Source organism: Myotis brandtii, unplaced genomic scaffold (genome assembly GCF_000412655.1).
Source record: "Myotis brandtii unplaced genomic scaffold, ASM41265v1 scaffold300, whole genome shotgun sequence".
Taxonomy (NCBI): Eukaryota; Metazoa; Chordata; class Mammalia; order Chiroptera; family Vespertilionidae; genus Myotis; species Myotis brandtii.
In genome coordinates this window covers 277,710-304,234 of record NW_005361459.1, presented here as the reverse complement: position 1 = coordinate 304,234, position 26,525 = coordinate 277,710, and the positions used below count along the sequence as shown (strand labels likewise).

Below are 26,525 nucleotides of genomic sequence, written 5' to 3'. Positions count from 1 at the left end.
ATGTTCTTCCTAATGGTGCCTGACGAGGACTGTGGAGACTCTGATTCATTGATCAGCTCACGGTTAAGTGAAGTGCACATATTATCATTGTTACTATTATCATTAGTTACATTATCTTCTGTATTACTAAAGAAATGCAAAATATTCCTTTGCTTTTTTTCACTCACTATGGGTTTATTTTATTTGAATCTAAAACCAAGAAATGATAGTTATTAAAGTCTAACTATTTGATGCCATTAAATATAACAGTAAAGAAAATACATAGTTACATACAATACACAAATAAAACAATTGGATGAGAATTGGTCATCGTGAAGTGGGTGACTGCTGTAATGGTCAAAACAATACTGAAGCCTCTTGCACCTCTCTTGTTTTCCCCTCTCTAGTTTCTAGAAAGGGAAATTCACAAAATGTACTGGACTCTAGGACATTTTGTGAATTTAGTGCAATATAAAGGCAAAAATTGTCATTCAGTCAAAATATAAGAATTTCTTAGAATATTTTGTCTTTATTTTATGTTTTATTAGGATTAATAAAACATTAAAAATGCAAATAATGTCCAAATTTTTCTACGGACCACCAGTTGGTGACTGCTGGTTTAGACAATAGGTGGATTAGTCAGGGTTCTCAGAGAAACAGGCCAATAGGATATATAGGAAGAGATTTATTATAAGGAATTGACTCACATGATTATGGAGACTGGGAAGTCCATATCTTCCGTCTGCAAGCTGGAGACGCAGGGGAGCTGGCAGTGCAGCTCCAGACTGAGCCTGCAGGCCCGGGAACCTGGAGAGTGGAGGGCATCAGCCCTGGTCTGGGGCAGGAGAAGACTGATGTCCCAGCTCAAGCGGTTGTCAGAGCTAATTCTCCTCCCCCATCTCTTTGTTCTATTCAGACTGACAGTGGATGGAGGATCCTGCCCATAGGGGAAGAGGGTCTGCTTTACTCAGTCTACAGATTCAAATGCTAATCTCCAGAAACTCCCTCACAGACACACCCAGAATAATGTTTAACCAAATGTCTGGGCACCCCCTGGTCCAGTCAAACGGACACGTAAAATTAACCCTCAGAGTGGGACAAGGCAGGACCGTCCGCAGGAACTTTAGAAGGGGAGACGAGGGAGGGGGATACCTGAAAAGGATAAGCGTGGACAGATGGCAGTGAAAAGGGGGTGCGGACACCTTCCCTTGCACACTGTGACACCACATATGCCCTCTATAGCTTAGAGTCACCCCAGGGAGAAGTGGGGAGGGTGCAACCCTGAGTTGACTGAGGGGCCCCTGAATTGACAAAGATGAACCTATAGTGACTGAATTGAAGAGATTGTTTCTGTCAAACAGAATAGGGGCCCTTGAGATAGAAATTAAGGTCAATTTTAGGGAATTTAGAAAACTTTAAAATGTTTTCATAAACATACGATTTTTTCTAACAAAACTTGAATTAAAAATTTGCCAACCTGATGATTTTATTTCTATTAATTAATGATCAGCGAGAATGAGCATCATTCATGTATTATTGGGGCATTAGTTCTGAATCCACCACAGTGCTTTTGAATTCAGGGCAGTTAATGTTGACAGTTTAGGAGACTCTAGGACAGTGATGGCGAACCTATGACACGTGAACTCATTTTTTTGGTTGATTTTACTTTGTTAAATGGCATTTAAATATATAAAATAAATATCAAAAATATAAGTCTTTGTTTTACTATGGTTGCAAATATCAAAAAATTTCTTTATGTGACACGGCACCAGAGTTAAGTTAGGGTTTTTCAAAATGCTGACACGCCGAGCTCAAAAAGTTTGCCATCCCTGCTCTAGCACGGTTCTCAACCTTGGCTGCACATTAAAATCACCTGGGAATCTTTTTAAAATCCGGAATGAGGCCCAGAAATCAGGATTTTAAAAAGATTCCCAGGTGATTTTAATGTGCACCCAAGGTTGAGAACCACTGCTCTAGGATCTGCAGACGAACCCATATGCACACTGGGAGCTGCTATTTTCACCTTTAAAGTGAGCTGATTTAGAGTTTGTCAAGCACCTCTCAACACCAGAGAGGTGTTACTAGACAGCCCTCTGAGTCATGGGAGAGGGCTGTCCCCAACCGTGGTCCTTGACTTCTTATGTAAATGAATTTATACGAGAGACCTTGACTGCATTGTGAAAAGCCAATTAATTAAAGCAATTAAAGCATTCACCTTTATTGAAGAAGCAAGGCAAGCAAACCTATACACCTGGCTTATGAAGCGCAGAGGGGCTCTCAGCTAATCTGAAGAGTGATGAGTTGGGTGGGGGTCAGAGGCCTTATATACCCTCCTGTCTATAGGTTTCAAAATTCCTCTGATGAATTTCTTGGTACATATTAATTCTCAAGGTCCCTTTTTACTTTGTTGTGGCCTTCCCAGAATTCATGAGCAGCACCTGGCAACTTTATCTTGCCAAGTCTTGACACTGCTGGCTTCTCTGCTTAGGGAGTAAACTGCCCTTTTTCCCTTTCCCTCATCCTTTCTGCATTCTTTCCTTGGGGAGGTTTTTAAGCATTCTCTCTCAAGTGTCTTTGGCTGGGGAAGATAATGGCTTGTTAGTTACAAGCTGGCTGCAAATTGCCTGTACTGTTTGGCATTGTTTTAACATTTCTGTCTGTTTCCCTGTCCGTCCTGCACTGGAATCCTGTAACAAGACCACTGAAGAGTCGTACTCCTCTATTTCAAGTTGATCTTCTGCCCTTCTAGTATGTTCATGCTGTTCACCATGGAAGTTACATCTTGTTTTCACACGCATCCCTCCCTGCATGTCTTCCTGTTTGCTCTGTTGACTGGCTGCTGGAAAAAAGTCGGGAATTGGGTTCAATGTGAATCTGGATTTTGTTACTTCCAACATCTCTCTTCTCTTTCCCAATCCTCCTAATATATAAAAACCCAGGGTCCATAACGAAGGAAGGCTCAACCTACCGGAAGTTAGTCCTGCAGTCAGCAACCCAGCACTGACTGCTGAGGGGGCTGTGGATCAGGCCCGGAGAGAGGCCTGAAGAGAGAGGCAGGGTCTGATCCACAGCCTCCGTGGCAGCTGTTGATCAGCCATTGCCTCTCTCTTTCTCTCTGGGATTCCCCAGCAGTCGTGCCTCTGTTTCTCTCTGGACCTCACACGGCTGCTGATCAGCCCCGCCTCTCTGATCAGGCCCATAGATAGGCCCAGAGACACTGACTGGCATAGAAAACGACCAATCAGAACCAAATCTGGGTGAAGTGCGAGGAGCCAATGGCTGCCTAGGAGGCAGAGCTTTTGACACTGACTGGCATAGAAACCGACCAATCAAAACCAAATATGGGTGAAGTGAGAGGAGCCAATGGCTGCCTAGGAGGTGGAGCTTTTGATGCTGACTGGAATAGAAACCAACCAATCAGGACCTAATCTGGGTGAACTGCGAAGGCAGAACCTAAGGTGGGGGCTGAGGAGGGGTTTTAAGGGCAACAGCTGTTTGGTGTAAGGTGTAAGAAATCGGTTCAATTTTTTAATGACCAGTTTGGCAGTATAATGCATATGGCTGGCTTTTAGTCCAGATATAGGGATTATGTATTTTTGTCTGCCAAGAGCATCTCCTCCTGCTGAAAAAGGCTTTCCCTCTGATTTAAGCAATCCTATCCTATATAATCTGTCTATACTAATAAAAGGATAATATGCTAATTAACCGGGTCGACTGGCCATCTTCTGGACGTTGACTTCCTTCTGGACAAAGCCATGGTGGTGGGGGCCGTGGCAGAGAGGGCCATTGGGGGCAACCAGGCCAGCAGGGGAGGGCAGTTAGGGGCGATCAGGCAGGCAGGCAGAGGGGTTAGGGACAATCAGGCAGGCAGGCAGAGGCAGTTAGGGGTGATCAGGCAGGCAGGCAGGTGAGCGGTTAGGAGCCAGGGGTCCCAGATTGCAAGAGGGATGTCCAATTGGAGAGGGTGCAAGCTGGGCCGAGAAACTCCCCCCCCCCCCTTGTGCACCAGGACACTAGTATTGTAATAAAATCAACATGTGCTTCTTTGAATCTAGATTCCACATGGACAGAGGCAAACAATTTTCCATCTTGTGCTGTTTCTTTTATCTATTAAACAATTTTAGTTTGCTTCCCAGCAGGGTTAATACACATTTATTAAAAACAAAATGGTGCCCTAACTGGTTTTTCTAAGTGGTTAGAGCATCAGCCTGTGGACTAAAGTGTCCCAGGTTCCAGTCCAGTCAAGGGCACATGCCCAGGTTGTGGGCTCGATCCGCAGTATGGAGCATGCAGGAGGTAGCTGATCAATGACTCTCTCTCATCATTGATGTTTCTCTCTCTCTCCCTCTCTCTTTCTCTTTGAAATCAATAAAAATATATTTGTAAAATGGTGCACAGAATAAAGAAGGCTACTTTAAATTCTACCACTCCAACACAAAAGTTAGCTTAATTTTTTTTAGCTTCATTTTTTATATCGCCATCTGATCCTTGCTCCACTACACAGATATCTGATACACTTATTTGCTGTATCATTAACTAAGCATTTCCCCCGTAACATTAGATATTGGTCTGCTATTATTTAGTCTACAAACATGATAAATCATAAAAACAATGGTATCATGGATTAGCAAAATTCTTTGTTATTGTACAATCCGAATATTATAACATCTCTTCATTTTACTTTTCTTCATTTATTTATTCATTCATTTACTCATTAATTCCACAGACATTCATGGTGCTAGGTAGTGAGGGTACAAATATAAATAAGACAGACACTGCCCCGGCCATCTAGGAGGGGAGATGGCCATCATCATGTGATCTTCATGCATTTGCCCACATGAGTCCTACATTCATGTTATATTTGCACAAGCTTCAACATGTAGAATATCTGATTTTTAATGCTGGCTCATCATGTACAAGTGGCCAGAGTGGCAGTGTATGTTTTGATGCACTGAGTTAGTTCCTCAAGGCTGTAAAAGCAGAACCATGGAGGACCTGCCTTCTCCTTTTGTGGTTTAATCTCCAGACAGCACTCCCTTCGACTTCCTGCCACAGGACTGGCAGTCAGATAAAATGTTCTTTTGAATGAGAAAAACAATTAAGCATTGAAAATGTGAGAATAAGAAAGCACAAGATAAAAACAGAACTCACCAGCCTGCTTTATAAAATGTATTTTTAACTGGTGGGTTTAATGGTAGCATTTTTACCATCCTCCATACTTTCTGAACTATGCCACATTTGTAAGGAGGAAGACAGCAAAACATTAACCCTACCACTTAACTCTAGTTTTCAACTCTAGGCCATTATGAGGAAAGCTGTTTTGTGTTTGAAGCCCAGAATTAATCATTAACTCTTAAAAAAAAACAAAACACTTTAGAAAAAACTTACTTTAAAATATATTTTTAATTGAGATTTCAGAGAGGAAAGGAGAGGGAGAAAGAGATAGAAATGTCAATGATGAATCATTGATCAGCTGCCTCCTGCACGCCCCCTACTGGGGATTGAGCCTGCCAGCCGGGCATGTGCCTTGACTGGAATCGTGATCTCCTGGTTCAAAGGTCAATGCTCAACCACTGAGCCACGCCCACTGGACAAAAAAAACTTTAAAAAAAAGTATAGCTTAAGCCTGGCCGGTGTGGCTCAGTGGTTGAGCGTTGACCCATGAACCGAGAGGTCACCAGTTTGATTTGTGGTCAGGGCACAAGCCCGGGTTTCGGGTTTGATCCCCAATTGGGGGGTGGTGGGGTGCAGGAAACAGCCGAGCAATGGTTCTCTCTCATCGATGTTTCTATCTCTCTATCCTTCTCCCTTCCTCTCTCTCTAAAATCAATATAAACATATTTTTAAAAATTTAATTTAAAGCCTATACTTGAAAGAATAGCACCATCAACCCTTGTGGATCCTTCCTCTAATTTCAACAGTTCTTTACTGTTTTGCCCATTTTGCTGTATTTGCTTGTATATATATACATTTTTGCTGAATTATTTGAAAGTAGATTATAGACATCACAACACTTCACCCCTAAAAGTTTCAGTATACACCTCCTAAGGACAAAGACATTCTCTTATAGAACTACAATGTCATTACCACACCCAAGAAATGTATCATTAATTTAATAGGATCACATAATAACCTGCTGCGGTACCTCAGGATCGTGTGGCCTTGGGATTGTGTGTCAACTCAGCCCATCTCCCTGCTGGAACTAGCTGCCAGCTCAGCTGTCTGGTCATCGAGTCCTGTCCCCGCCCTGCCTGCTCCTGTTCATGACTAAAAGCCTGACTTGGGCACTGTAACTGTCCAAAGACTGCCAGGCACCTTCATCCACAGCTCAGACCCCTGGATGCAGACGCCTTCCAGACCCCTATAATTGAGATACTCCCCCCACCTCGTTCCCCATCCCTGCGGGCCAGCCCCACAGCTAGGCCGATGACTCTTGACCTTGACCTGTGGCCATGCTGTAGCTGCCCACTGACATTTAAAATAGCAGCATGTTAATCGTACATAATAGGACTGGCCATTGACATTTCCAACGTGTTCCTTGCACATGATGCTACCATGAAAAATGGCTTTCAGCAGCAACACCCATGAGCTTGAATTTCATTAACATTTATATCAGAAGATAGGTTCTCATAAAAGCAATGTGCATTTCAGGTTTTTAGTAAGGGAAAATGCTTTGGTCAGATGAAGATCAAAATGTTGAAGGTGGTGAGGGAATGGACTGCTTCCACTCTCATTCCTCTTGTTCGTTTATTCTTTCAGCTCAAGCCTGCTCTTGCAGCAGGGCAGGGAGAGCAAGTGGCCATCACAGGATGGCGCCCAATGAGCAAAGACTCAGCACCAGGACAAATGGGCATGCGACACAGACATCTTCCAGCCTTGGTCCCTGCCCTGGTCACTCGCAGGCTAGGAATGGTGAGGACTCCGAAGAGCCCTTTGACCTGGGGAAGAGATCCTGGTGCTACCGCAGGGTACAGGCTCAGCTGAGTGGAGTGTTCACTGCTGTCTGCCAGTAACAGGAACTTGCTGCAAGGACAAAAAGCTGAGAGAAAAGGAAAAGGCAGGGGGTGAATAAAAATAGGAACAGGCTTGATGCTCTGACAGGCAAGATCCTCAATTAATCTGGTCCCTCAATGTGTAGAAATATCTCATTTGAAATAGAACTCTCCCCCGCACCCCCACAAGTTTTGGGGCTTTCTGTTTCCACCACATTAAGGCCCTGACAAAGGGCTGCAGCACCGTGGATGCAGGAAAAGAGGGGAAGAACAGACATTAAATGGCTCGCCCATTCCTCCCTTTTATGCAAACAGTGCTGGAGGCTGTGCGCTGGTTACCTAGGAAACAGCTTGGATGTGAAACTCCAGAAAATGTGCTATCAGGCAGCAGCCAATGTAATTGCTGATTTTTTTTGCTGGCATTGCATGATGCCAGGCCATTGTCTTAACTGCTCTGAACCGGTTTCCTCATGTGCAAGGACAGAACATCTACCAAGCAGGTATGTGAGTGCATGAGTGTGGGTATGTGAATGCATGTGGGTGTGGGTGTGTGAGTGCATGAGTATGGGTGTGTGTGTGTGTGTGCATGTGAGTGTAGGTGTGTAAGTGCATGAGTATGGGTGTGTGTGGGTGTGTGTGGGTGTGTGTACATGTGAGTGTAGGTGTGTGAGTGCATGTGAATGTGGGTGTGTGAGTACATGAGTGTGGGTGTGTGTGCATATGACTGTGGGTGTGGGTGTACATGTGAGTGTGGGTGTGTGAGCGCATGTGAGTGTGTGTGTGTGTGTGCATGTGAGTGTGGGTGTGTGAGCACAGGTGAGTGTGGGGCGTGCATGTGAGTGTGGGTGTGCGTGAGCAAAGCACCTCAGCTAGCTGCATTACCCAGGAGGAGCTCAGTGTGTATTTCCTTCCGTCTTTCTTACTTGCCTCACAAGCAGAAGGCATTAAAAGGCACCATTGAATAAATGGGATGTAGATCTGACATGGAAAGTTGGGGTAATGAATGAGAAGTTAATTCAATTGTTATAACTAAAATGATATTTAACATTTAATAAGAAAATTCATTATGTGGTGTTAGATGATAAATCTTTTGTAAATTGAAAAATTATTTAAAAATACAAATAGTTCTAATTTATCAGCTTTGTAAAATTGAAATGTTTTGTTTAATGTGTTAGCTGCCCTCTGAATGACCACAGCTGCATAGCCAGGGGCGTGAGGGCCTCAGAAACAGCACTCCCTGCTGCTCTGCTCAAGTTCAGACCGAGTGAGAAATGAGTGTGGGAGTTGGACAGATCACAGGCAGAAAGGCAGCGTTATTACCGGTAAAATACCTGTGACTGCCTGTGCAGAAACAATGGGCCTTTGGATGCTGCTCCCCAGAATTGGAAAGACTCACACTCTCATCCCAGGCCGCGCCGGACAGTTGTGGCCACTCCCTGCCTTAGTGCCCCGGTGGAGCCGCTGTAAGACAGGCCGCTCCAGCTCACGCTCTCAGCGTGCAGGCCGGTGTCAGAGCAGCAGAATCCGAGGTTGTCGACCACGTGTGCACTGAAGACTTCAAAGTTCAGGCTACATGTTCCCAGTTTAATTAAGGAAGTGAACCCTCTTCAGGACTATGAGGCTCTCATATCCCCAGCTGTTGAGTTTAGGCCACTATGGCCCTCAGCTGAGCCCCTCTTAGCGTTCCCTTCTGCTGAAGAGAGCTGCCTCCTCCAGAGCCATGAGCCCTTCCTCGGGGGTCACGTCATATACAAGAGCTAGTCCAGGCCCTGGCTGGGTAGCTCAGTTGGTTAGAGTGTTGTCCCAATACATCAAGGTTGTGGATTTGCTCCCTGGTCAGGGCGCATACAGGAATCAACAAAGGAATGAATAAATAAGTGGAACAACAAATCGATGTTTCTCTCTCCAAATCAAGAAATACAATTTTTTTTAAAAAAGAGCTGGTCCGTGGGGGGAAGGTAGAAAGGGTTAGCCTTCTTGCTTCAATTTGGAACATCTCTGAAGGGTCATCTGAGCTCCAGAGCACCCTTTGGGATGGGCTGAGCCCTTTATTGGGACTGCACAATTCACTCCTCACTTTCCCCAATCCTGCTTCCTTCATTCTCCAATGTGCTTCTTATACAAATTTCTCTCTGAGTCTGTTTCCTGAGGAATTGATCTGACAGTTTTCCAAGTAACTAAATCATGGACTTAGATTGTAAGAAGGTGATGGACTTTACCATATAGAATTATATCTGGAAACTTCCTTTTTTTTTGTCATTTAAGTGATATTTTTATATAATCACTAGAGGCTCGGTCCATGAAATTTGTGCACAGGTGCAGTCCCTAGGCCTGGCCGGCAATTGAAGTGTAAGTGTCTGGCATGGAAGGGCAGGTCCTAGCTGACCTCTGGGCCCTGGGCAGCACCTGGGCCCCCAGTCCCCCGCACAGCCCCCTCCGCCTGAGTCATTGGGCCCCTGCCTGGCTCCCTCAGCACCTGGGAGCTGGGCAGCGGCCCCACCCCCCACCACTGCCGCTGGTCACTGTCTGCAGGGTGATCAGGCCCCGCTTGCACCCACCTTGGCCTGGAGCTGCCCACTCACCTGCTCCACCATCCCATCACGGTCCTGCTTTCGTTGGGTCTCACTGGGGCCAGCAGCGCCTCCACTACCACCCGCTGCCAGTGCTGCGTTGCCACGCCCGCCATGTTCCACGCAGCCCCCTGGTGGTCAGCATATGTTATAGCAAGTGGTCGAACTCCCAGTTGAGGGGACAATTTGCATATTAGGCTTTTATTATATAGGATATTTCTCCAACCCCCCTCCTCCCTCCAGTTTTCTCTGTGGAGTACCTGGTCATCTAAGGTTGGACTTCCAGCTAGTCTTCTAATTTTCTTATCAAATTCTCTCCAATTTTCTATCCCTCTCTCTTCTTACTGTACTTTCTAGACTTGCTTGTCTTTATCTTCCAGTGTTTCAATTAAGTTTTCATTTGTGCTCTTGTAAATTTTGATTTCTAAGAGCATTTTCTTACTTCTTTAAATTTTATATTTTTATAGCATTCTGTTCTTATTTCATGGATGCACTATCATCTCATATCTGAGGAATTCATGAGATTTTTTTTGTTTTTTTGTTAATCCTCACCTGAAGATATTTTTTTCAATTGATTTTTAGAGAGAGTGGAAAGGAGGGAGGGAAGGAAGGAGGAAAGAGAGAGAGAGAGAGAGAGAGAGAGAGAGAGAGAGAGAAAGAGAAGAGAGAAGAGAGAGACATCAATTGGTTGCCTCCCCCACACGCTCTGACTGGGGCCATGATCGAACCTGCAACCAAGGTATGTGCCCTTGACCAGGAATGGAACCCACGACTCTTTGGTGCGCAGGCTGATGCTCTAACAACTGAGAAAGACTGGCCAGGACAGATTCATGAAATTTTTAACATTTTCATCTCCTTTATATAATTTCCTCCATGTTTCTTTATTTTTTATTTATTGATTGATTTGAGAGGGGGTTAGTAGTACAAGCATATGGGGGGGCAGTTCTGTAGACCACCTGAAAGAGCAATGCATTCCTCAGTTAACAGATAATGGGCCATTATCACACTCTATACATTCATTAACCTCCTTCCTGGGGCCTGATGGTTACCTTTAGGCGGCATTCTGGCTTTCTGGGTAGTCAGCCGAGCCTAAGGCCACAGAGTTCAACAGTCACAGAAGGTTAGAGTCCAACATTTCCCAGACGCCTTTACTGCTGGAGTCATATTGCACCTCTGAGCTCCCTATACCTGACGTATCAGGATGACACTCTAACCAACTGAGCTACCCAGCGGGGCCATATTTCTTTTTTAAAATTTTTGTTTGCTTGTTTGAGCCTCTGTCTTTCATGATAGAGGCTTTCTTCGGGTGGCTGGTAATCTTAGGTTTATGCTCCTTTTAAGAGAGACATGAAGCTATTGGAATCTCTCAGCCCATGGGTGGAGCTTTTAGACTACAGGACTCATTGGGTAACGTATGGGTGATCTGTCCAGTTGTTTGCTCAGAGAACCATCAGAGACTGTACAGATTGAATGATAGCTGAATGTTTGCTCTGTGATGGTGAAATTTTATATGTCAACTTGGCTAAGCTGTGGAGGCCAGCTATTTGTTCAAACAATAGTCTCAGTGTTGCTGTGAAGGTATTTTGTAGACTCGACTCATATTAAAATCAGTTTACTTTAAAACAGATGACTTTTCATAATGAGCCTCGTCCAATCCGGTCAAGGCCTTAGGAGCAAACACTGAAGTTCTGCAGAGAAGAATCCCTTCCAGGCGCCTGCCTGCCTGAGGTCCCGGCCTGCTGGCCTCCCCACACACTCCAGACTCTGCTGGGTCTGTTTCCAGAGAACACTGACCGATACACGCTTCTTTGGAAGTGACTTTTCTATCAACAGGTGAATTCTATTCCTCTACCTCCTCAATCTGGGTTTAGTTACATGATTTGCTTTTGCCAATGGGGCATTAGCAAATGTGGTACAAGCAAGGGTGGGAAAGGCATTTGTGAATGGGGGCTTGCCCTCTCCTGCCACTGGGGACCCCTTTGCCACCAAAGGAACAAGCATTATTAACCTGATGGACGACGAAAGACACATGGTTGTTGCTCCAGTTGACACCAAGCCAACTGCCGGACATAACAATGCGTCTCACTAGGCCAACAAGCCTGCTGACCACAGACACGTGAGTGAAGCTGCCCTAGAACATCAAGCCCCACATGAACTGGCCCATAACAAACACTACTCAGCCAGCCCTCAAATGTGTGATTGATAAGAAATGTTTCTGCTTGGCCAGTGTGGCTCAGCAGTTGAGCACTGACCCAGGAACCAGGAGGTCACTGGTTCAATTCCCAGTCAGGTCACATACCTGGGTTGTGGGCTCAATCTTCAGTAGGGGGTGTGCAGGAGGCAGCCAATCAATACTCTCATCAGTGTTTCTATTTCTCTATCCCTCTCTCTTTCCCCTCTCTAAAATTCAATAAAAACATATTTTTTTTAAAAAGCAATGTTTTACCTCGATGCACTAAATCTTGGGTTAATTTGTTAGGTTGCAAAAGATAGCAGATATAATCATTATTACTACATCTTTCTTCTTGAAATAGTCATATACCCCAGAATATTCCTGCTTCCTATGTCAGCATTCTGAGAGCTGAGTAGAAGCCTGGAGGTTTCAGCATTTAGCATGTAATATTTATGCAATCCTCTGAATACGCTAGGCCAACTATGAAGCTGCAGAGGGAACAAAGTCTCCACATAGAAGACTGCCCTCAATTCTGACACGTGCAAGTCTGAGGGGGTTCTCAAACAATCCTCGCTTTCAATGATTTTCAGAAGGATTCACAGAACTCACTGAGCTGTTACACTTATGGTTATAGTTTATCATGGTGAAAGAGTATAGATTAAAATCAGCCAGGGGAGGAAACACATGGGGAGGAGTCCTGAGGGGTCCAAATATAGAGGTTCCAGTCATCCTCTCTCTGCGGAGTAACAGACCATGTTAACTCCTGGCATCAATGTGTGACAACAAGCACAGAGGCCTGCCAACCAAGGAGGTTCACCTGAGCTGCTGGTGTCCAGAGTGTTACTGGGGTTAGACCTCATACTGCCCGCATAGCCAACCTGCAGACTCTAACCCCTCTGGAGGTTGAGCTGCTACCTTTAGTCTCTCATTCCTAGGAGATCTGAACTGGCACCATGTGACTCAGAGTCCCCATCATCAATCACAGTGATAGATGGGCTGGTGAGGAAAGCCCCAGGCAAACAAAGACACTCCTATTAGGCAAGGCATCCCAGGGTCCTAAAGATCACCTCCCAGGAACCACTGCAAGGGCCAGACCTTTGGGGAATTAATTCTACACAACACAGGTCACCCCTGGCCTTTAGCCAAGACTCTGAAAGCAAATCATCTTTGTCTGGGCATCTCTATTTCATGTAGCATCTATTAGAGCAACAGGAAACAATAAGCGATTCATCCTATAAAGTCATTACAGATATGTATTTTCATACTTTTGTATGAAGTTGACTCTTCCCCACTCTTAATTTGCTGTTATTTGTATCATGATAAACTTACACATAACTATTAAGCCTAAAAATGAGCTGATGGTTAGGTAAGTCCAGTTCTTCCCCACACCAGTCATTTTGTTACATCTTGAGGAGATTTTAACTCAATTTTTCAAAATATTTGATTGTCAATATTAATCTTAGAAGACTGTTTACGCAAGGTGGTTGAATCTAACCAACAAGGCCAGTGCTACACTGCATCACAGTATGGTGACCTGAGAAGTGAGAGTCACAGAAGCTGCCACATCACCAGAGCCCAGTGAACCACGAGCACTCCGTCCAGTCCATCGTCATGTCCTGGGATGTTGTCTGAGTGACACTGCTCAGTTCTGCAGGTTTCCACTCACCCGGTCAGGTTCCAAAAACAAGAGTGGTCTCAGCAGCATGTGGCTCTGCCCCTCAGGCGTCTGGTATAATTGGGCTAAGTCTTTCTCGAGGGACCAATATAAATATTTTACTATCCTCATTGTATAAATCATGTATTCGTTCCTTTATCCTTCACTACCATTCCTCTTTCTCCACATTTATCATTTTATCTTTATCAAACTTTTGCACTTTTTAGAAAGGATTTGTGTTTGGCCACTGCTGGTCTAGAAGTGCCTCCCCTCAGTCCACTTCCATTTACACAGTGTGGGGCTAACAGGTGCAGAACTAGTGGGCTGTTTTGACTACTAGGAAATACAGCTCCATTCACTTGTTAACCCCAATTTTGCCAGATGAGATAGAGGCACAACCTTTATCTCTATCCCATCAACACCCACTTTATTTATCCAACTAGAGGCCCGGGTGGGGTCCATCGGCCTGGCCAACGATCGAGGCCTATCGGGAGCCAGCCAGCCAGGGGGAGGTAACCTGGAGGGTTGGCCAGCCAGCTCCCTCCAATCGGGGCCGATGGGGGGGCCGGCCGGGCAGGGGGAGGCGCCGTGGGAGGTTGGCCGGACGTGGGAGGTTGGCTGTGGGAGCACACTGACCACCAGGACGCTCCTGCATTGAGCGTCTTCCCCCTGGTGGTCAGTGCGCGTCATAGTGACTGGTCGTTCCAGTCATTTGGTCATGATGATTGCTTAGGCTTTTATATATATAGATAGTAACTGTTTAAAGATTTCTATCCTAGTGGATGGGTCTCTGCACTCTCCCCATTTTCTTTCCCCTCATTGTCTTGTAAATCTTAGTTTCCACTGGCTGCAGCCAACTATTCCCTTTGGTGGCAGCCCTGAGGTACCTCAGAACAGTCTGAATCCAAGCTGGTTCAGCCTCAAGATCCAGTCTGACACTCTACCTTTCATTTGAGTTATTACAGATAGCAACAACAGGCTTGATACTAGCTTATTTCTTGTTACTTGGTTTTCTTATGCATCCAGTGAGCCAACTTCTCAGGAGTTGGAGCTTTCATTTCTAAATTCCTTTGGTAACTTTTGCCTCCAATAACTAATTATAGTGTAGCTGTAGTTCCATACCACAGGTGACCTTGTGGCTACCCCAAAATCAAAGGCTCATCAGACTCCACCCTTTCATCCTTCCTTTTCTTGAACCATATGTTTCAGTCAGGCTAGTGAATCCCCCTTCTGACAGCAACTGTGAAGTATTTGGGCCAACTACCAAGTTAGAGGGAATAGCCTCCAAGATCATTCTTATTTCTGATACCAACTGCAAGGTCAGGGAGCCCTAACATCACCCTTGGATCTGATAATTCACTAGGAGGACTAACAGAACTTACTGAAAGATATTATACTCACAGCTATGGTAATTTTTTTGTATTCTCTATCCTGGGAACAATAATCCTGACCTTTTTCCTACATTGGGGAATTCCTTCCTTCCTTCCTTCCTTCCTTCCTTCCTTCCTTCCTTCCTTCCTTCCTTCCTTCCTTTATGGAGAAAGGATACAAATTCAAATCAGCCAAGAGTACATAGGGTGAAGTCCAGAGAAATACCAAACACACAATTTCTGTTTTCCTCCATGGAGTCAGGACATGTTACTTTACCTGGACAGATGTTTGACAATATGCATGGAGTGTTGCCAACCAGGGAAACTCACCTGAGCTCACTGTTCAGTTTTTACTGTGCTTTGGGCGCATGTTTGTGGATGTCCCAGCCCACCCATCTAAACTCCATCACCTCCCTCTCCACTGCAGTCTCCCTGGGCCCTAGGGGTATACGCAGGCATGGCCTGCCCTTTGGGTTACTCAGAGATGGTGGGTTATACATGCACTAGAAGTGGGCTTGGAGGGGTGCAACCTTTGGGTACATATGCCCTTTTGGTTTTACAAATGTCGCCCCTGGAGAGGGGCACAGACAAAAAAGGGAAAAGCATGCCTGCAGTTGAAACAGATCCTGTTATTTAGCAAATCTCATTAACCCTTATCAAATCTTTAACCAGACTGCCTTCCTTTATCGCCATAACTATACTATCACCTCTGACTTCAGCTCACCGGGTCCTAGATGATCCAAAAGGTGCACAAAAGCACATTACATCTGCAAGGCGAGGTGCAGAATCTCAGACACAGAAAGAGGTTTGACTTCCGTCCTTGCCAGGTTCTCAAAAAGCTTTTGAACAAGAAGCTGAGAGGTTGGAAGACTCTAAGGCTGGACCGCTCAGCAGACCATGTGTGGACAATCTGTGTCCGGAGCTGCTGCTGGCTGGGCCACTCAGAAGGTTTGCCAGAATCCCCCATTTTCCACGCTCTGCTTCTGACAATGACCAGAAGGGTAGGCAATCTTACCACAACACCAGCATCATCACCACAGAACGACAGGAAGTCCAGCAAACAGTCTGCATTGGACCTGATCCTGGCTTCGCCAGGGAGCACCTGTGCAGTAGTCAGAAGGAACCGCTGTGTGTGCGTTCCCGTAAATGTCTATGCCACCTCCAGAACTATTCACTGCAACCTGGAAACTCAGCAAATTGCCACTGTCATCCTAACCCTGCCACCTAAGTGTGCTCAGGCCCCACATCTCTGAGCCTTCTCAACTAGCTCCCTTCAAAACTCAAATTGTGGGTCGACTGCCTTGTTTAACCTTTAATAATAATTCTTTTTCATCATATTCCTAAGTTTGCCTCTTGTGAAATCTCTGATCTCTAAGACCCTCTTCACCTGCCAGTCTAGGAACTTGCACAGCAGAAGATAACAGCTAGTAGTCCTTCAGGGCCAGCAGGAATGTGGAAGCCAGCCCACCCCTGACAACTGATTGGACCAAAGTCAACCTCACCATGGCTCTCTTCCATTCCTAGCAGTGCTAACCACAGACTGCCTGTGTGAAACAACAGCGGCACTGACACGTGCTCACCCTGCCCCTTTCCACCCTCTACCCTGCTTCACCCAACTTTAGTCAGGCTTCCCCCACCCACAAACCAGGAATTTGGGGTTATCCCCAAGTTTAAGCAAGCACACAGGTGAACACTATGCCCCTTAACAGTTCACACTGAGAATCTGCTGACAACAGAGAAAAATATTCCTGTGGCAGCAACCCGATTTTGTGCCTGTTTCCTACTCTTGTTCCCTCCTCACCCATGAAGCTCCATGGTCCTGCTCAAACCTCCCCAGAAAGAAAAGCCCGTTCTGTATGATTTTAGATGCTTGCTGCTGTCTGAAATGAGAGCATTCTCCCTACTGCATTAGCCTTCGATTAAAGTTGCTCCTTACCGAAGTCTAGATATGTTTCTATTTGGCAACAGAGTCCCATAGATGAGGTGTTAGATCATTTGCCCAATGTGAGCACCATCTAGACATGGTGACATATGCCAGTCTGGCTTCCTGGCTTCCAAGCATGGTGTATGGGTGTGGACAAGGACAGGTCTCTGTCAGAACCGCCACATTGCCCAGCCTCCCTGCCCCCTTTTCCTGCTGCCAGTTCACAATGGAGGTTGTGCCCTCACTAGGACCAGTTCCACTCACTGCCCCGATCCTGCTCCCAGGCTCCTGCCTTCTCCCCCCAACCCCCTCTTGAGCTCAGTGGCCAGAGGCCAGTATGGATGCCAGGGGTATAAAACTGCACACTTGGAGGGCTGGGTGGGGCTTGTGCCAGGAGACATTGATTCCCAACGCAGCCACAGGGTGGGATCCAATTGGGTCTGGGTCTTGCCAAGACCCATACATCAGCCTGGACCTGCTGTGCCCACCCTCTTCCTCAGGCCCCTCCCAGCTCTTCAGTCTATCCCCATCACATGGTCCATGCTCTGCCGGTTTCCAAGCCCCTCAGGAGCCTCTGCTGGAGGGACAGGGGTGCTCAGCTACCTGGTCTGTCTGGGACTCCTTGACCATCTGACCACCATGGCCGCTGCCCCACCATGGCCGTCCTTACTGATGTTTAGGAAGCCAGGCCATCATGTGATTTTTTTAAATTTAAATTTCCAGTTTTGGGAGGTCATCAGTGATGAGCATGGGATCGACCCCACTGGCAGTTACCATGGAGACAGCGAGCTGCAGCTGGAGAGAATCAATGTGTACTATAATGAAGCTGCTGGTGATTATCTGAATGTTTTTTGCTTTTCTTCCAACCTTGCTTTCCATACAGGGGCAGATGCAATGTACTAGGAACATACCAATGACAGAGAAATGCTCTTGCATTCATTTAAAATGTCAGCTGCTAAAGAACACACTACAGTTCCTTAAGACCCTGCATGTTTGCCATGGCCAAGCTTGCTCATTGGCTCCTTTATGAAGCAGCAGTGCTCCCCTATTCTTGTCCTTTTGTGTCACACGCTGGAATGAGCTCTAGTGAACTCTGCTGTGAAAGGCTCAGAGAGCACCAGCTTGTCTGATTCCTTTGCCACCGCAGATCTAAGTCCAGCTCTTCCTCCCCGCAGGTAACAAGTACGTACCTCGGGCCATCCTGGTGGACCTGGAGCCGGGCACGATGGACTCGGTCAGGTCTGGACCATTCGGCCAGATCTTCAGGCCGGACAACTTCGTGTTTGGTATGTTGTCGTGATCAATGGGAACTGGCTCAGGGAGTCTTCTTCCTAAACACTGTGGAAATCAGAGTTTTTCGTGTTGAGTGCCAAGGTGGACGCTGTGTGTCCACAGAGCCCTGAGTCGTGGCCTCATTCCACCCAGTCCACGGGCTGTGACTGTCCAGATGGCTCTAAGACAGTGGTTCTCAACCTGTGGGTCGCGACCCCTTTGGCGGTCGAACGACCCTTTCACAGGTGTCGCCTAAGACCAACCTGCATATCAGATATTTACATTATGATTCTTAACAGTAGCAACATTACAGCTATGAAGTAGCAATGAAAATAATTTTATGGTTGGGTCACAACATGAGGAACTGTATTTAAAGGGCCAGAAGGTTGAGAACCACTGCTTTAAGAGCACTGTCAGCCTGCAGGGGCTGTGGTAGGTAGTCCCTGAACCACAGAGCAGCCTGTGAAGGGTAAGGAATGAAGGCGATGAACAAGCTTCCAGTGGGAGTTACTAGGCTACAGGTAAGTTCAGAGGGCCCCTCACAGTAGGTGGCCACTCCAAGAAGCAAAGGCACAGGAGTGAGCACCTGCTTAGAGCCGGTGTTCTCCACTGATCTCATTGTGCCTTTGCTCTTGCCTGGTAATGGGGCCTAACTTAAGTGTATAAAGACTGAGACACACCTGTGCCAACTGGTCAGGAGCACGTGTCCTTCCCCAGGATCAGGCCCTGACAGTGTCTGAGCTCACCCAGTAGATGTCATGTCCTTTTCTACAATCCAAACGCTGGCAGCGGCGGGCCTGGAAGGGTGAGATGGTTGCTAGCAGCTCCACAAAGACCCAGGACAGCTTCATATGAGTCGCAGTGTGATGAGGCTGCTCAGACAGCTGTGGTCAGACCTGCATTCCACACAGCTCTCCATCCAGAACAACCCAGCTATGGGCGAAAAAGGTGAAGGGATTCAGAAGTACAAAGTGATCCTTACAAAATAGTCACAGGGATGTAAAGTAGAGCATAGGGAATATAGTCAATAATATTGCAATAACTAGGTATGGTGTCAGATGGGTCTAGGTTTAGCTGGGTGATCACTTCGTAAGATAAATAAATATCTAATCACTATGTTGTATACCCCAAACTAATATAATGTATGTCAAGTATAATTGAAAAAAAAAATTTAAAGAGAGAAAAAGGAAAACAAAGTACAACCTGACTAGTTCTGAATCCAGTGCCTCCCTAGATTATAGCTGATTCTAAATTCTGTTTCATTGGGGGGTGGGGGGGGGTGAGCAGGAAGGGACTGGAATGTTTAGCTGGGCAGGTATCTACAAAGTAGGGAAAGGACAGACAGCATCAGCTAAGGAGCCAAATCAGGACCAATGTCTAAAAGGCACGTGTCAACAGATGTGGAGAAACTTTCTAAAAAATGGAATTGTAGCCAACACTATTGGTAGCTGCCCATGTTCCTTTGACACTCTTTCTTTCCAGAATCCCTACCCTTTGAGAGGAGGGTCCATTCAAGGACAGGCTTCCTGACTCTCAGGGGGACGGCTCTTACAGGTGCACCAGCGCGGAGCTTGTGCCCACAGCAGCCATCCTCTCTGAATGCAGCCTGCAGGCTTCCTCCTGCCCCTCCCCCAACTCAGTTCCCCACTCCCCTCCTGCTGCTTCCTGGGATCCCATCCCTTACAAACTCCCACTCAATCCTTGTCTCAGATATGCTTTGGGGAACCAACCTAAGACGCTCACCAAGGAGGAGATGGCATAGTAGGTTCTTATTGCTGTGTAACAGGTTACCACAAACTCAATGGCTTCAAACACTGGAATTACCCCACGGTTTTCATGGTCAAGGGTATGGTGTGGGCCTCACAAGGCCGACCACCCCAAGCTGCTCCATCTGGGTGCAGGGCCCTCTTCCATGCTCCTCAGGCAGTTGCACAATCCAGTTCCCCACAGTTGTGGGTCTGTAGTCCCTGCTTGCTTGTTGGCTGCTGGCCAGTGGCTGCCTGCCATTCCTTGCCACAGGCCTCTCCATGACATGTAGCTGCCCCTTTAAGGCCAGCGGGAGAGTATCTCCACTGCTTTGACCCGCAGATGTTCTCTTATGCCACCAGCTGGAGAAGAGTCCTGCTTTAAAGGGGCTTGTGTGATTGGGGAAGGCACACCAGATTTTCTCTATTTCAGGGTCAACTAATGTGGGACCTTAATTACTTAAGTGAAATATCTTCACAGCAGCTGGAAAAGGGTGTGTGTACCCCAGGGCTGGGTGAGCCTTGGGGCCATAATCATTTTCTGCCCACCACCAACAGACCACTTGGGAAGCGGAAAGAACAGGGTCTTAGGAAGATCTTGTCCCAACGTCTGAACCTGTGTTCATAGAGTACGTGAATTTTCTACTTGCTAGTTGTATGGCCTTAGGCAAGTGACTTAATGCCTCTGAGAATTAGTTCTGTTTCCAGAAAATGGTGATAACCATACTTACATCAGAGGCTTATTGTGAGGGTTAAATAAAATAACCTATGTAAACTACTTGTCATGATGGGCAGCCGTTGCTGCTGCAGTGAGCATCTTATTAAGGACGGCCTTCAGGGAAGACTATGGGACTCTCGCCAGGAACTCTGCAGGGGCGACCAAGATGGAGTACTTTTGGTATATCTTTTAATTTTAGTAGAATTTATGATTTTCAGGTCCCTTTTGACCACAGCAGTCTATGGCTCTATGTGAATATTCTTGGAAGAGTCACTGTACTTATCAGAATCAGGCCTTAATTGGCTGGTATTAAAGTATTTCCTTGGTACAGACTTTCATAAGTGGGTGAAGCCCGAGTGCTCAAGTTGGGGGAAGAGTAGCAAGAGGTGGGGGAAAGAATCAAAAAGGAAACTTAACCACCCTTACAATCTCCCCTAGGACTACTTCCAGTTCAGGGAGTTAAATCTGCAACTGCAGGTGGCGACAATGGGAACTTCTGTCTTAGGCTGGGCTGCTTCAGCCATCTGAGATTTCCTGAGGCAGACCTGCAGGGCAGAGGTCCTGTTCTAACTTACATCTCACCTGTGCTTCCTGGTTTCCTTGTCGTGCTTTCTCAGCACTTTCTTTTAGCTCAGATCTAAGACTGGACAGCAGGTTCTGATCCTGGCATTAACCTCTGGCCGGCCCTGACAGCTCATTGGTTGAAGCAGCTCCGGATCTTGCTGGGCCTCTGTCTTCCCTCACTCATCCCACACCCAGCCTATGGCCTCCCCACTATGGACCACCTGAGCCTCTGGCCTATTTTCAGCTTCCTTTCTCCAATGTCAGAATTAGCATGTCATCTGGATCCATATACCTCATTAATTACAAAATTATCCAACCTTAAAAGCCATCTGTGAATCACCACAGTACACAGTATTCTATGACTTAACAAAAATTTGACTTTGAAACACCCAATCCATAGAAATTTCTGGTTGTACATTGCTTCTCTATTCTGTAAGTCACCCAAAGGCCTACCTTTCCTCTTTTCCCCAACAAACATACAGCAATCAAGCTGTCCTCGGCCAGTGGCCCCCTGCTGGCCAGTGAGGGGAAATGACTGATCCAAGACCTCACTTCGACTTCTTTTCTGCAAGGTAACTGCCTACAACTGGCTTCTCCCTTTCCTCTTTCAGATGATGCCTTTCCAACAATTTATCTCCGTACTCTTTAACCTCCTTCTTTCTTCTAGTTATCAAAAAATCTAATTATGCCCTAGCCAGTTTGGCTCAGTGGCTAGAGCATCAGCCTGTGGACTGAAGGGTCCCAGGTTCGATTCCGGTCAAGGGCTTGATCCCCAGTAGGGGGCAGGCAGGAGGCAGCCAATCAATGATTCCCTCTCATCACTGATGTTTCTATCTCTCTCCCTCTCCCTCTAATTATATTACTTCCTTGTATCCAGAAAATGATACTAATCATGAGTAATGGATGAAGCTAGTTTAAGAGCTTTTTAGGTCCAAGGTACTTGTTCTTGGAGGCACCACCCATATCATACGTAAATATTTACATTTCTATTCTGTAAAACATTTACATTAATTATAATTTATATGTTATGATCTAAAAATTAAGTTGCATTGGATTAATTGATGTGGTATGATGATCTGTAGACCTGTAATTAAACATTTATTAATTTTACTATTGCAGTTTTCTTTTCATATTTTGGAGTTGTCACTACCCGCCCCTCCTCTCCCCCTATCTCAAACATCTTCTTTAGGTCTCTTTTGTTGTTGTTGTTGTTGTTGTTAATCCTCACCTGAGGATATTTTTTCCATTGATTTTTAGAGAGAGCGGAAGAGATGGAGGGAGAAGGCTGAACCGCTGGGCCAGGACGCCAGGAGCAGCTGCCCCACCCCTTCTCTTCCCCCCCTCTCCCCACCTCCACCTGCCTGCTGTGAGCCCCTCCCAGCACACTTTCAGTAGAAGACAGACTGGGTTCTGCACGCCTAGCTGGCAGCATGCCGAGGAAAAGGCTGACGTCAACCGTGTTATTTGCCTTGAAAGTGAAAGAACAAACCTTGAGCTCTGGAGCCTCCGTGAAAATGACCAGCACCCTTTCTGCCCGCAGCTTGGCCCCGTGAAGTGTGGGCGGTGGCCCCACCCAAATGCTTTGGCAGCTCCCATTTCAGCGTGAAAGAGGCCTGTATTCAGAAAACAGATGGGAGGGGATCAGGACTCTGGAAAGTGAAGGGAATAGGCTCCTCCAGGCGCTAGTCCAGTCCTGTAACCAGCCTTGGGGGTCCTCGAGCTCAGAACCATCCTCATGGCAGGGACCGCTATTGACTTGCACACCCTTGGGGTTTGGGTGAAAGAAAGAACATTGCGAGTTGTGATGCTGGTTCGTTTCCTTGCTGTGGACAACCTCATGGACCAGGGGCCAGAATCACAATACCGAGGTGTGTACACAATGTTATGGGCACAGAGGAGGGAGCATCACAGAGGAAATGGCTTTAGAGCTGAGCCCTGCTTCAAGGGGAAGAGCTCCTGAAGTGGGGGAGGGAGAGAAAGACTGAGGAAGAGGTGGGGAGAAGGGAGAGCAGGAAGGAAGCAAGGAAATAGTAAGACCAATTGTAACAGCTAAAATTTATGTAACACCATGGCTCAGGTGCTTTCTTTCAAATATCCATTCGATCCTTGTAACAGTCCCAGGAGGCAGTTACTATTGTTATTCCCACGTTACAGATGAGGCAATTGGAGCACACAGAGGTTAAGTAACTTGCCTGGGTCACATAGCTAGTGGCATAGTCAAGATTTGCACCAACTTTGTCCAGGGCCTGTGGGAACATGGAATGGGCTGAATGGGGGTGGGGGGAGCGGGGTTTAGTCCAGTAATGTGAACAGCCTTGGCCAGTTAAATAGGGACAGTATGCCCTGAGAATTTGATATGGCCCAGACACTACAGATTACAGGAAAATAGCAGCAGTTCAGAGAAGATTACTTATTTCTGAGAGTTTGTAAGATCACGTCTGATTTAAATCATGGCATAATAAAATGTAGTATTTTTACATTCTTAATTTTGAAGGCAAAAATAATTGAACTTATATTAAAAAGGAACAAACAGCCGGCCTGTGTGGCTCAGTGGTTGAGTGTCAACCTATGAACCAGGAGGCCATGGTTTGATTCTGGTCACGGCACGGGTTGGCCCAATTTCCTGCTATTCTCTGTATGTGCTGTGCAGAATAGCATTGCGGTGGCATGGCCTGGTGGTTGGCCTGCCCACAGGTGGAGGGGAGCAAGAGCTCCCCGCCCTCGGATGAGCCAGCTTAGGGTGGGCAGGCATTATTTAAAAACCTGCTTGTGTGCTTCTGTTGGTGGTGAAACAGCACCAGAATGTCACCGGCGACTGGACCTGAGTTCAGAGATCTCAGTTCTTGAGTTTTGGCTAAGAAATAATTCAGATACAAGACTCAAATTGTAAGAGGAAGTTTATTTAGAAAGTTACAGAAGTAGGAACTGAGCTAGCTGGGTGTGAGCTGAGGAAACAAATTACAGAGGCCAACGATGAGCCCTTGGAGCTTAGGAAAGAGAAAGGTAAAGGTAAAGCATGGGGGGAAGAGGTGGGGGAAGGTGTGCTCCAGGGAGGGAGAGGGCACTGGGCCATCCGTCTTGAGGGTATGTACCTGGAGGTCTCAGGGGAGGATCCCAATAGAGTATTCATCAGCTTTCCAGGTGTGTCCTTTCAGGGTCATGGTCTCTGCTGATTGGTGGGCCCCAGGGCAGGGGTCATTAGTCAATGCAGCTGGTCCTGATCTCAGCTACCACATCACCTGTCTTGTTTTGCTACTTTTCTGGGCCTGGAGCTGAAACACAACTGAGGCCTAGGGGTTAATGCTGAAGGGAGGGGTCCAGAAAGGGCCTACATGGGAGTTGAATGAGGCCACTCTTCGGCCCTTGTTCCTCCTCTGAAGGGGTCTACCACGTGACTAGTGACATGCCAGGGGAGGGAAGGTCAGGGGAGGGTCCGAACCTCATGACCAGCGATATGAAAGGTCAGGGGGTCCAAACCACATGACAGATGAGGCACTTGGAACACAGAGAGGTTACGTGATACACTAGGGGAGGAAAGGTTACCTTGGGGGTGAGGTCCTTGTTTTCCCAAATTTGCCTGTTGCTAGGCACCCAGAGCTTTCTGCCTTGGTGACCTTCTGTACCTGGCCCATCATCCTTGCTCTGCTCAGGTCTGTCTAACTGCCTCCCACGGTTCTCTGACATCAGGGGCAGGTGTTGGAGGAGGCATGGGCAAACAAGTAAGAAGGTTGGGGCAGGAGAAGGCAGCCTTGGGAAGAACATTGGCTGCCAGTAACCCACAGAGGCCCTGCTGTAAGAAATGTCACTTACTTATTGACTACTTACTTATTGACCGCATGTACACTAAAGGTCCAGTTCACAGACACTGTCTCTCATCTTCACAACATAATACAACCGATTTCCAAATTTCAGACCAGTAAGAGAGGCTCTGAGAGGTTAGGTGACTTGCTTAACAACCCAATCAGGATGCAGCCAAGTGGGCACACTCCACAGGGTGATCTACACTTCCACAGGTAAAGAGATGCCCACCTGTTAGAGTCCTCACATCCCCAATAGCATCCCTTCCTGGTCTTATCATCTCTCTTCTTTGGCATACCATGGTTGAAACAACAAAGGCCAAGAGGCAATTATCTCCTGAAAGGCTTTGTGGAACTGTGTAATCAGTGAAGTTACTGGAGCAGGCCATTCTCTGGAGAGGCTCTGGAAGACTCCAGCTGGCCGTGAAGAGCCCAAGACCTGTGAGTTGGCGATAAAGGTGGAGAGCAGGTGGAGGCCCAACCCTAGGAACCTGGGAACAGCACTTGTGGGATGTGCTCTACTGGGGCCCCAGCCATGTGGGGAGGGGAAAGAGGAGGAGAAAGTCTGGGAAACCCCTCCCACCCTGAGTGGAGGCCCCAGGTGCCTGCCTGTGTGGTGGGGGCACCCTGAAAGACCAGCTTCCTAAAGCAGGGTGATAAAGCCATGATTTTGCCCACGCACCTCAGATATATGCTCACTAGTAACATGACAAATAGGCTTAGTATTTATGACAGCATCACCTTGGGTTTTATGGGGTATTTTTGCTCCAGAAACTCAACCCGCTTTCATATAGAGCTGCTCATTTCCTGCTCACAAAGCTGGCTTCGGGACTCCTATAATTATCAACGTTTTATAGTTGGAGAAACCGGCTATAATGAAAAGGAGGATGTGCTGAGAAACAAAAGCAGTCCCAGGTCCCTGCTCAGCTGGCCCACTGTTAAGATCATCTTCGAGAAGAATTAGGTTGGGCCATACCTCACCCTAACCAAACCTTTAACACTCACCGGGGGGCCTTCTCTTTGTAGAAGGAGTCTAGGTGCCTTCATTTACTAGCTTTCTGGCTACTCAGCTCTGTCAGCCTCCTTCCTGAGCTCTGACATCGGGATAGTTGGCTCCAGAATAGTGCTGTTCAATAGGAATACAATGTGAACCACATAGGTCATTTAAAATGTTCTAGTAGCCACTGCTAGTCTAGAAGTTACTTAAAAAGTTAACAGAAACAAGTGAAATTAATTTCAAAATATATCCAAAATATTTTGATATGTAATTAATATACAAAATCAGTAATGGAGCGTTTCACATTCTTTTAACTTATGGAATCCATGGGATCCTCTGGGTATTTCACACTGAAAGCACATATCAGTTCAGACTACCCACGTTTCACGTGTTCTATATTTACACGTGGCTGGTGGCGCTGGGCCTGGACTACCCAGACCTGTAAGATTTTGCTGAGGATGAGGTGACACCGTGTATGTAAGGCACTGGTACTTTGGCTGAAGCCATCCCCTTCCCCCTCTCTCTGCCACACACGCTCGCATGTAAGTGGCCTTTACAAGGACCCAAGACCCAAAGCAGACAAATCCGGCACCGCGTCCCTTTTCCTAGCCCCTCCCAAACCGACCATCTTCCTGACACGCAGAAGGGGGGAGCCGCCCACCCTCCCTCCTTGTTTTCCTTGAAGCCAGCTGCCTGCCCATCGTTCTCACCGGGAACACCCACTCCTCCCCACTTGCAGGCCCCCTGGGTTCATAATCGCCACGAATCCC

General features: G+C 46.7%; 1 protein-coding gene and 1 long non-coding RNA gene across 3 annotated transcripts in view; one reads left to right on the top strand and one right to left on the bottom strand.

Moving 5' to 3' along the window:
• Positions 1-26,525, top strand: part of LOC102246023 (tubulin beta-2B chain) — a 66,169-nt gene that overhangs the window by 33,733 nt on the left and 5,911 nt on the right. The window contains exons 2-3 of one of the 2 annotated variants that reach the window (XM_014542390.1): positions 17,386-17,494; positions 17,838-17,948. The exons of the other annotated variant lie outside the window; for it this stretch is intronic. Of the exons in view, the coding sequence (XP_014397876.1) occupies positions 17,386-17,494; positions 17,838-17,948 (220 nt within the window). The remainder of the gene's footprint in view (positions 1-17,385; positions 17,495-17,837; positions 17,949-26,525) is intronic. 2 annotated transcript variants of the gene reach the window in all.
• LOC102246852 lies at positions 17,928-24,088 on the bottom strand. The gene is made up of 4 exons (XR_313767.2): positions 24,054-24,088; positions 22,451-22,574; positions 18,681-18,867; positions 17,928-18,000 (listed from the first exon to the last, which is right to left on the bottom strand). It is a non-coding gene; the product is annotated as an uncharacterized LOC102246852 (long non-coding RNA).